Source organism: Eurosta solidaginis, chromosome 5, assembly GCF_040869045.1.
Source record: "Eurosta solidaginis isolate ZX-2024a chromosome 5, ASM4086904v1, whole genome shotgun sequence".
Classification (NCBI taxonomy): Eukaryota; Metazoa; Arthropoda; class Insecta; order Diptera; family Tephritidae; genus Eurosta; species Eurosta solidaginis.
Window position 1 is genome coordinate 273,396,046 of NC_090323.1, and position 12,157 is coordinate 273,408,202.

Sequence of the window (12,157 nt, forward strand, 5' to 3'; positions counted from 1 at the left end):
CGGGGTCGCCCCTCGGCAGTGTTTGGCAAGCGCTCCGGGTGTATTTCTGCCATGAAAAGCTCTCAGTGAAAACTCATCTGCCTTGCAGTTGCCGTTCGGAGTCGGCATAAAACATGTAGGGAAAATCAAGAGGAGCACGACGCAAATTGGAAGAGAAGCTCGGCCTTAGATCTCTTCGGAGGTTATCGCGCCTTACATTTATTTATTTTTTATACCTATTTACATACGTCCTATTCGATTTGCATGAAATTTGGTATATAAATTTGCCTATTCATTTATTTTTTTTAGTAGACCAGAGACGGACTGGGGCTGAGACTCGGAGTAGGACTGGGACTGGGACTGGAACAAAATACATACCACCCTCTTGGATGAAGAAGAATGAGAAGAACTTGAGAGAAGAGAAAAGAGAGAAGGATACTGAGAAAGAGATAGAATGAGACGAAGATGGATATAGATGAAGCGAAAAAGATGGAGGGGGGAATAAAAGGATTAGGAAAAAGTGAAGAGGGCGGAAGGACAGAGTTAGACGGAAAAAGCTCATTAAAATGTATGAAGATAGGTAAAATTTAGGGCAGAACAACGTCTGGCGGGTCTTCTAGTATTTAAATAAAATGCAAGTACTTTTTATGTATTTTCGTTGCTTTATTCATTTATAGTTTCTCACATTCTCACCTAGTCACAATAACGAATTAATGTAATCTTTTATTTTGCAATTCTAACATTATAACATCTCAATAATAGTAATCGTAACGTTTATAACTAATCAGGTTAATTTTCAAGTTACATTTATATTATATATGTATATGTATGTAAATATATTTACTACATGCACTTTCTACACACATACATACATATACATATCTGTGGTCACAAGGCTTAACAGCACAAGTGCGTTTTTTGCGTTTTTCAAGCGAGCATTTCGAGGGAATCGAACAAACTTTTTTTGGAATATCTCAGATGATATTATATGCATCTTATGCTGGCAGGCAACTTACATAAATATTATTAGTTTTCCAAATACGCTTAAAAACTTAATTTATAACTAAGTAAGTCAAGTTATTTTATATGACACAAATAAGTCGTCTTGGAAAAATACCATATCTCTTATTATGTGTACAAATAATAGGAAATAAAGCATAGAACAAAGGCATAAGTTAAGTAACGATACGCAATGGAAGAAAAATATATTGAATAAAACATTACAAGTATACTTATGTACGTTTTCGAACAACAAACTTATTATGGAATAAAAGCACAAGTTAGATATGCTATTTTCCCGCTGTGTGCCTTTTGTTAATATCTCGTTAACTATTGGAGTGATCTTCACAAAATTTTGACACAATATGAAATCGAATAAGGAGAATTCAACCATGATAATAACTCAATTTTGCCAAAAATGGACTTGTGCTGTTAAGGCTTGTTGTGAACACAGATATATAAATACGTATTTATAGACATATTATGCGTATCTATGTATATTGTATGTTATTTATTTATTTACATGCTTGGATAATTTTTGTTGTTCAATATAAAATCTTAAATACTTTCATTTAACCTACATCGTTTTAATGGCAATTTAGTTCATAGTTCAAATGTGCGAATGTTCTCTCTTTATTTTTTATACTCTAAAAGTTATAAGTAGATAATATACATACATATTTACGTAACTAAATGTTAATTAAAAAAAGTGGTACAACATGAACTACAACAAGCAATTCAAAATAATTTATCGAAGCCTTGCACCCACGATTCGCACGGTTGAGGCACAGCCATTTAACCTCTTATTCATTTATTTATTAATACATTAGACTTTGTTAACTTTATAGTTGACTTACTTAGCATTAATTATTATATGGACATTGTAAATAATATTGACAAAAAAGAAAACATGCAAAATACTTCATAGTTACATATCCTCGGTGATACCACACAACTTTTTGTAAATTTTGCATTCAAGTCATTATTAGCCGTAATTAAGTGTATTTCGAAATTGCACAATTGTACTTTTTCTATAATTAAATCGTCTAATTGTCTCCCAAGTGAACCTTCTACAGCAAATGAACACATCAATTTAATCATCATTGGAAGGCGACGAGAAGTACATGCACACACATAACCAGCAGCTCGAAGTGAAGAGATATCTCACACACACACACATGTAATCATCAGCCGAAGTTTTTACTCACACATACACACGCATATAACTAATTACCAAGCAAGAGATACAAGAGTTCTAGAAGGTGAAACGTCTAGATCTTTGAAGAAATTTGCGGACGAGGCAATAGAGTATAAAAGCAGCGCAAGCTGAGTAATAACTAATCAGTTTTGATTTAAGCACGCTGGTTGTGAAGTATAATTGTAGAGTACTACTCCCAAAGAAATCTAAATAAAGACCAGTTTGCAACACTGAATAAGCGGAATTTCCCAAAATTCGTTACAGTACGTATTCGGCGGCCACCGTGGTGTGTTGGTAGCGTGCTCAGCCTACCACACCGTATGCCCTGGGTTCACACCCCGGGCAAAGCAACATCAAATTTTAGAAATAAGATTTTTCAATTAGAAGAAAATTTTTCGAAGCAGGGTCGCCCCTCGGCAGTGTTTGGCAAGCGCTCCGGGTTTATTTCTGCCATGAAAAGCTCTCAGTGAAAACTCATTTGTCTTGCAGATGCCGTTCGGAGTCGGCATAAAACATGTAGGTCCCGTCCCGTCCGGCCAATTTGTAGGGAAAATCAAGAGGAGCACGACGCAAATTGGAAGAGAAGCTCGGCCTTAGATCTCTTCGGAGGTTATCGCGCCTTACATTTATTTATTTTATTTACGTATTCCATTATACTCAAAAAACGAGAATGTACGACTTGAACAAAATGATACAATGATTAGGGGGCGCAAAAATGTCGGTATATATGAATGATTGATACGAACAAATAATTTTTTTACAAATATTTTTAAAAACCTTTTCAATCGTTGTTTCGTTGCCCTTTCGAATTATTTAAATTATAATGAGCGAGCCCAAGGATTAGGACTTATTTGAAATAATTTAACAATAAAGGGATCGAAGTTTTATTTTTTAAAATGTAAGAAAATTCGGGAAAAAAATTTTGTTGTTTATGTAATATTTTTTTTAACAAAAATAAAATAAATAAATGTAAGGCGCGATAACCTCCGAAGAGATCTAAGGCCGAGCTTCTCTTCCAATTTGCGTCGTGCTCCTCTTGATTTTTCCCTACAAATTGGCCGGACGGGACCTACATGTTTTATGCCGACTCCGAACGGCATCTACAAGGCAGATGAGTTTTCACTGAGAGCTTTTCATGGCAGAAATACACTCGGAGCGATTGCCAGATACTGCCGAGGGGCGACCCCGCTTAGAAAAATGTTCTTCTAATTGAAAACCCTTACTTCTAAAATTTTGATGTTGCTTTGCCCGGGAGTTGAACCCAGGGCATACGGTGTGATAGGCGGAGCACGCTACCATCACACCACGGTGGCCGCCACCAACAATCTAAAATATAAAAAATTGATGAAATTTTGCTAAAAATTGTCATTGCTACATACGTATTTTTTGTTCGTAACTGTATTCTAAGCAGGACTCGAAAATAAACTGTCCAAAATTCTTTGTATAGTTCTGTACACTTTACAACATAATTTAAACATGCAATTTTTGTTTTTGACCTTCCGTCATCTGATAGCTCCTCAATAATTTTCTGAGCGCTCATGATTATGAGTCCGAAATATGTTAGAAATTTGAGTCTAGAGAAAATATAAAACTTTTTTTTTTTTCTTTTGGACTTGATCAATGTGTGCCGTTGCACCGTCGTGCTGGAACACCATGTACTGCGAAAATATATGACTATGCATTTGCTACGTCATTGCAAATATACAACATCAAAAACTGTAGTATATTTTTTCAACACAGAATAGAAAATCAAAAACTGTCAATAAAAAACAAAATAAACCAAAAAAATTTAAAGTGAAAAAAGTTGTTCTCGATCCTTTGCTATTGCAACGTTTCCAAATACCAAATGCACAACATCCGAGCTGCCTTAAGGCCGCGGCACAATGAAAATTTTCATATATATGCGTTAAACATAAGCCAAGGTGTTGCGTTTATAAATATGAAGGAACTTCAGACTTGGCAATTGAAGTTTATTTCGCTTTGCCCATTCACATACAAAATTTTGCGAAGCACTGTTTTTAACATTCTCCCTATACAACAAAAATACTTGCTAACATATTTTGTGTCGGCTTCATTTGTTATATTTTAATTTCGAAACTTGTTAGAAAAGTTACAAACGAGTGGGAAAAATAATTTCACTTGCAAAGTGTGCCAAAGCAAATGTCAAACTTTTCTTCTTATGCTTTGCTTGCACCAAAATTTGAGTTGGCTACTTTTTATATCAGATGGCGCCAGTGTCGCTCAATCTGCCGTTCTCCATAAAAATACGTGCAAAAAACACATCATCCATAAGCTTGTGTTAAACTCATCTATATGAAAAAGTGCTTATGTGACGGAGCTATTAATAATTACTGGTACATGATGTTTCCAGTTACTGTGTATTTGCAATGTGACTAGCATGATTATTCTAGCTAGCTCTGCTACACTCATAAAAATAAAACATAACTGTAAAAATTATTGTAAATAGCATGATTATTCTAGCTAGTTCTGCTACACTCATAAAAATAAAACATAACTGTAAGAATTATTGTAAATATTCAATATTACAAACCATAAATTTTTAGACTGATGTCTGCGATTTTTAAAGAAAATCATTTTTTTATATAACAAAATATTCCAAAATAAAAAACGATCTCTTAAAGATAAAATTAAATATGAAAAATTAACTCGTAATAATAACAGTTTAGCCGTTTGTAATTTCCAAGAAACAATTAGTATTGCAAAATCAAATTAACATGCATTGTATTTTCAAAATTTCATAAAAGAGTAAAAATTATAAAATTTGTATAAATAGATTAAAAACGATAAATTAAAAAAAATTTGAAGAAAAAGTGATATCTTTGAATTTTTCACTTCAAACACACTGGTACTGGCCGCCTAAATTCCAGTGAGATCAATTGAAAAATAGCTTTGAATTACGGTTAAACGTCAATTAACTAAGCCCGAATGATTTAACTGATTTAAAATGTAATAAACCATCGGAGGAGAAGCTATTTTTTTTTATATCACGATTAAGAGTTTAGAAACAGCCGGGATACCATTCCCCCAGCGGGTTAGGGGGTCAGAATATACCCGCGCTAGGTATGCCTGTCGTAAGAGGCGACTAAAATACCAGATTCAAGGGGCTTTGTAGCGCAACCCTTCAGGTTGGCACCGCAATATACAGCTTCCCCAAACTCAATTGTCAACCTCACCTATCCGCGGCGAATCCTGTTTCACTAACAGACGAGGCTCTGGCGACCCCAAGCTCCGCATGGAACTTGGGGGTGGGGAGGGAGGGATGGCCTCAAGGTTTAATGTGGCCATATAAATCGTTGCCAAGATGGTCGGGCTAGCACCTTAATGGTGCTGTGTTACCGGGGCGTACCGGATCTGTATCCGGCAAAGGACCATCACATCGATATAAATCCCCAAAGCCTTCGGGGTGCAACCTTATCGCTACAACAACAACAACAACAGCGAATTTATACGTGCACCCTTCTCACACCCCTGCGCTTAGAACGATTAGAAACTCATTTTTGTAAAGTGAACAAAATTTCTATGATTTAGTCATCTCTTTCTTGAGGAGGTGTTTTTAGCACTAAAACTTTAATATGGGTGTTTCCGTAAGTGTCGACCAAGAGCCAAAAAGAAAAGTTGTGAGCATAAACTAATTCGCTAAATGCGCAGCAAATATTATGTCACCTTAGATGTTAGGTACGTTTTGGGACGTCCGAGCAGCAACTTTAGGTCGCCATTAAATTAAGTAGATGTAGATAAAGCGTCTATATGCTAAGAAATTTAAGCAAGTTCAATTACCGCCCTTGATAATCATTTTATCGTTTTTAAAATCTAATTGACTATGTTCCACCACCTCCTGTTGGCTTTAAGAGCCGTTAAGCGGATCCTCAAAAATCAAGTATATTTTAGTAAGAGTAATTAAAATCGAATCAATGCATTTTCTGACAGTGTTGAATCATTCCAATATCTACATGCCCCTTAAACCCAACCGGATAAGGTGTGGTAAAAAATAAATTTTAAGTCGGTTGGATATTTCATATATATGTAGGTAGCTTTTTGTCTAAGAACTAACGAGTTTAATACGTTAAGGGAAATTGTTTGGTGAATATTATTGCAGAATGTTTTGTTCGTGGAGACTTTTTTTGAATAGAACTTCTTGCCCGCTTTTAAAAAACCCTCACTAAACCAAAGCCGGCAGTAGGTAATCACCAGACCTTCAGTTCTCTATTGGGACCTTTTTAATAGACTCATAAGGAAAATTGTACCCTGAATTTACATGCGTAGTGTAACTTAACATTTATGATATAGGAGGTGCACCTTTGACTAGGTACGATTGTGCATTGTTACCTAGACTCGAGCCATCCAAACTATCCAAATCAAGTGCCGTATTTATCATAGTTGTATTATTAAGAACTCGTATCCGATTGAGGCCACTTAAAGAGCTTCCAACGCCCACGCCACTTCCACCACCTCCTCCTCCATTACCATTCCTACCTTCAAAATTGGATTCAATATTTTCGTGTGCCACAAATGATGCACTCACTGGATCATCCAAATCTAAATCATCATTTAATAACGATGATGATAACATTTTATTTAAATGAATTCCATGTTGATTTGTTTGTTTATGCTGTTGCTGCTGAGCCGCCATTTGTTTTGTTAATTCGTGTTGTTTTTGTTCATCCATTAAATTTGAATATATATGCATACTAGCATTACTATTAGAAGTGTTGGAATTTTTAGCATTTGTATCATCGATTTGCATTACATTACTATATACATTCTCAGTTTGAGAAATTGATTTTATTAAATTTGATATTTGTTTATCGGTTATTACATCATTTTGAGTATTTGCTATTGAATCTTTAGAAATTTCCATATCAATACAAACGGGCATATTTGCTGTAATTGTGTCAGTTGATAGATCGGATGATTCTCCATTTAAATGATCAATCGCCGAAATACTTGTGGGTAATGTTGAACTATTACATGCTATGCTATGACTGCTATTATTATTATTATTACTATTATGATTATTTTGTATGGAACTATTATCTGTATAAAAAAGATTACTATAGCTGCCGGAACGATTTTGACGTTCACGGGCCTGATTTGTGGCTGCAATTGCAGCCACAGCAGCAACAACTTCAGTTTTACCAACAATTTCGACAACATCATCATCATTATTGCATATATTTGTATTGAACTGACTTATATTATTATTGCTATTAGATGCATTTAATGCACGATCCTTATGGTGGCGGAATTGTCGTTGCATATGTGCGGTTTGTGTTTGTGGTATATCCATTTGGGAAAGAGGAATTTCGTTGTCAACCAATTCAGCAAGACTATTGGAGTTACCTGGAAAATATATTGACGGAGTAAAATAAAGAAAGAAGAAAACTTTGTTAATATATTTATAGCCATATTAAGTATGCATGTAATTATGTATGTTTTCTAAATATGTATGTAAATAATGGAGTTAGATATATTTGCATGTACATTAGGGTGGCCCTTCGTTGTATGGAGGGGAAAAAAAGTGTTTGGATTCTTGATCTCACCCCCTAAAACTATGCGAATAGCTCAAAAACGAATATATACAAAGTTTTAGGCCAATCAAAAAAGATTTAGATGTGGCGCAAAGGGCTTGAAATCCAGAAAAATTACGAATTTTTACAATTTCGTGTTTCAGGCTTCCATATTTCTAAACCCTTTACTAATTTACTGCTTTTCCATACCGTAATAAGATCTGTATTTTCTTGGATTTCTAAAATGGCCGCAATCTTCAAATTGGGTCGATCAATAACAGAGTTACAGGGCAAAATATATATCGCTTTCTACAAACAAATATGAAAAGTAAATTATGTCTGTGCAAATGTGTTTATCAGTGAATCGTGGTATTCGGGTAAAAAACGCTCAAATAAACTTTTTTATACACAAATACATATATCCCTTGAAGTTTATTTATTTAAAAAAGTATACACATATATTTTTTTATAAATTTTCTTTCGAAATGCGTGATGGCACAACAAATTTAAGCCTGCACAGCAACTTGTTCTTGCAACAAGCATGTCGAAAGAAATTAAAAAAAAAAAAAAGTATAAAGAAATGAAAATATATATTTTAAAATTGCAAACAATTACAAAAAATGTCTTTGACGTTTTCTTATTAAAACTATACTACCCTTGAATGAACAAATTTTGAATAGTAGGTTTTTTAAATAGATAAATTGCGGCACTTTGCATTGGGATGATTCCAGAAATAACAGATCGTGAAAAGGTGGAACGACTTCCAGTTGTTGTTACTTAGAGGAATAGCGAACAGTTAATAGGAGCTCCAAAATTATATGCTGCAACAGGCTCGGAAATAGCTGATACGTTGTATGAAATGTTATTTGAATGGGATCTGAAGGATGATATTGTTGCCTGTTGTTTTGACACCGGTTAAAACAGGCGGTATAAAAGGAGCTGCAAAGTTATTAGAAAAAAAAAACTTGAGCGAAAACTTTTGTATCTACCTTGTCGTCATCCTATTTATGTAGTTTTGCTGAGAGTTATTTTCCAGTAAATACTAGTAAGGACGTTCAGTTATTTCGGCGATTTCAAGAAAATTGGAAAAACATCGACAAAAATAGTTTTAGAGATTTGCTACAAAATAACGAATTGAAATTAATTTTAAGCGAAAGCAAAGATACTATTCTAAATTTCTCTAATGAAGAGTTGAAAAAGAAAATAATAAGAGATGACTATAGGGAATTATTGGAATTAACGTGTATATGTCTAGGAGCAAGTGATGGCATAAAGTTTCGTGTACCAAGGCCCACTCATCATGCTCGGTGGATGTCCAAGGCATTGTATTGCTTAAAAATCTATTTATTTCGTGAACAGTTTAAACTAACGGCGATAGCAAGTATATGCACGTTTATTATACAATTCTATGTTAAGCTTTGGTTTAACTGTACCAATCCTCACACAGCACCTCTTCAAGACTTATCTTTTATTAAAGAAATTTATAAATACAGAAATGTTAATAAAAAAATATCTGACATTGCAATAAAAAAGTTTTGTAACCACCTATGGGAACTGTCTGAAGAATGTATTGCATTGGCATTGTTCGATAATAACGTCTCTTGTACCATGAAGAAAAAGATTGTGGAAAAAATCAAAAGCATAGACAACTGCGACAAGGAAACAGAAAATTTAAAGAGGTTACACTTAAGGCCCAGTGAAATCAATAAATTCATAGAAAAAGAACTACACGATTTTGTAACAGGAAATACAATTGATTTTGTTGGTCGGTTTGGGATATCAACTCAATTTCTGGAGGTAGATCCACTATACTGGGGGGATACAGAACCTATAAAAAAGCTAAGGATACTGTTATAAATATAAAAGTAGTTAACGACACAGCAGAACTGGGAGTAAAGCTTATGGAAGAATGTATAGAATACTTACAAATGACGAACAAGAAAAACAATATTTTTTACAAGTTGTAACTGATTACAAAAAACAATTTGAATCACATACTAAATCATCGTTAATTAGATCCTAGGAAATAATATCATATTATATACGTGTCAGCTAAAGTTTCACAAGATACATGTATGTTTTAAAAATGTATTTTCAAAAAAGTTATAATAGAAAAAAATTTGAAACAAACTCATTTACGTATACTCATTATATACACATTCTTGAAGTAATGACACCGTGTTTAAGGCATAATTTATATTTAAAATATTTAAAATATCTCTAAAACTTACTAATAACACGAAAAATTACGTTTCGCCCATAACAAATGAAGTTGGGTTGACCAAATTTTAGAAATTGTAGAAATTCGTAATTTTTCAGGACTTCAAGCTCTTTGCGCCACCTCTAACCCTTTTTCGATTTACCTAAAACTTTGTATATGCTAGTTTTTAGGTTATTCGCATATTTCTAGGGGGTGAGATCGAGAATCGGAACACTTTGGAAAATAAGGGCCACCCTAATGTACATAGGTATTGGTATACAAATATATATTTATTTAACTAAAATATGCAACAATGCAAAATTAAATCGAAACGAATAAGCTAACAAAATATATTAATCACAAAGCAAAACATTCCTAAGAGCCAGTCACTCCTAACGAAAACTTCTGTTTAGAATTATAATAAACATCAATTACACAGTGCTACATAATCAAAATAATAAATATAAAATCAAAAGTACCAGCGATTCGGCCACCGAGAAGAAAGATGCTAGTAAAATCAACAAATCAGGTTTATTGTTCTTGAACTAACAGTTATTCAGTAAAATTGATCGCATCATGGTTAAATCAATGTTTTTTTTTTGTCAATAGGACAAACTTGTATATATTTTTGACAGAAGAAAAACTTTTGATCTCAAGTTAACAATATTCTGTAAAAATGACAGATTCTTAGTACATCTTACTGATTTTTCTTTTAAAAGAGAAATCTCTATAATATCAACAGCCAATGTTATATTTTAACAGTTTCGTTGGTATTTTTAGGGTGGTCAACACACCAAAGCTAGACGACCATCGTGAAATGATGGTAGCGTGCTACGCCTAGGCCACCTTGGGAGCAAAGTTTGGAAAAAGCAACATCAAAACCTTAAGGAAAAAGTTTTTTTTTTTTTGTATTTTTTTAAGCGGAGCTGTGGCTTACATTTGATTTACTATTTTTTTTTTGTTGATTTGACTTAAACGGCTAATTCAGAATCAACAATTTGTGAAAAGTTAATTCAGCTGCTGTTTCGATCGATAAAAATTTACAGAAATATCGGTCATAACTCGGTTGATTTTATCAGATTTGTATCTTTCAGTGAGGTGATACAATATTTCTGGTAGGCTTAATTAAATAGTATCCTCCAAAATCGGGATTAACTGTTAAGATATAGGCTATCACTATTTAAAATTGTGGACGAATGCGGATTTTTATATTCTTGTGGAAGATTTATTTAAATGTTTTTTTTTCTTCCAGTTTTTTTGGTTCCGTTTTATTGCGTTATTGTTGCTGGCGTTTCTTTGGTATTGACTATCGTGCGAATTATTGAACCAGAGGTTGGATTTTGATTACAATACAAATACGTAATAACTTGACTTAAATTATATCATCCTTGATTTAACAATAAATCATCCGGATAAGAAAAGATAAAAAAGAGTACAAGCTCATTAAATTTCGAACATATTTAGGGAATTGATTGTAGTTTAACTTGTTAGGGAAATTTTACTTTTACGTCAATTCAAGACAAGGCGCCTAACCGCCTAAGCGGTTTGGCCGTTTCGTAACAAGTGACGCCAGTTATCCCTATTTTGGGATAACTGACGCCGATTGCGAGCACCAAGGGAGGTCGTCTTCCTCCACCTGCCTCTGCCAACTCAGTAGAGGTCTTCCCCTTCCTCTGCTTCCAAACTGCGATGTCGATTATACTTCCTTCGATAGTTGCCGTCGGCATCACGGACAGGACTATACAACTTTTTTCTCTCGGACGTTGTGGCAGCGCACTGTCCTCAAGTGGCCCGATGAAACCAGGCTAATCCTGTTTTTTTTACTGGAGTCATACATTAGGACAAGTATGATCAGCGACTTGTAGAGTCAACTCTCATTCCACCTGCTCCTCCAAACTCAGTGGCGTTGTCGACCGTCCTCTGCTTCCAACTGCGGTGTCGACTGAAATACTTTCTTAGCCGGAGCGTCTTCGTTCATTCACTAACATGACCTAGCTAGCGAAGCCTTTGGGATATTATTCACTGCACTATCTTCATATTTGCGCAAAGCTCATCATCACGGACAGGACCATTAATCTTCCGGAGAACTTTTCTTTCGAACAAGTGACACCAGCTATCCCTATTTCGGGATAACTGACGCCGATTGCGAGCGTCAAGGAAGGTCAAGTCCAACAAGGCGTGCGAAACGCTTCTTTGTTGGGTAAACTGACGCCAATTGGTCACACCAAGGGAATTTAAATCGTTATCCATCTG

The 12,157-nt window shown here is 34.5% G+C and overlaps 1 protein-coding gene across 9 annotated transcripts in view; it reads right to left on the reverse strand.

Annotated features, from left to right (window-relative positions):
* Positions 1-621: 621 nt before the first annotated feature.
* The window catches only part of app (Palmitoyltransferase app), a 108,236-nt gene continuing 96,700 nt past the window's right edge, over positions 622-12,157 (reverse strand). For 7 of the 9 annotated variants that reach the window (XM_067790825.1, XM_067790823.1, XM_067790822.1 and 4 more), the window contains one exon: positions 622-7,537. In XM_067790825.1, coding sequence (XP_067646926.1) covers positions 6,474-7,537 — 1,064 coding nt within the window. In that variant the 3' untranslated portion in view covers positions 622-6,473. The remainder of the gene's footprint in view (positions 7,538-12,157) is intronic. The other 2 variants (XM_067790827.1, XM_067790828.1) reach the window with 2 other exon arrangements.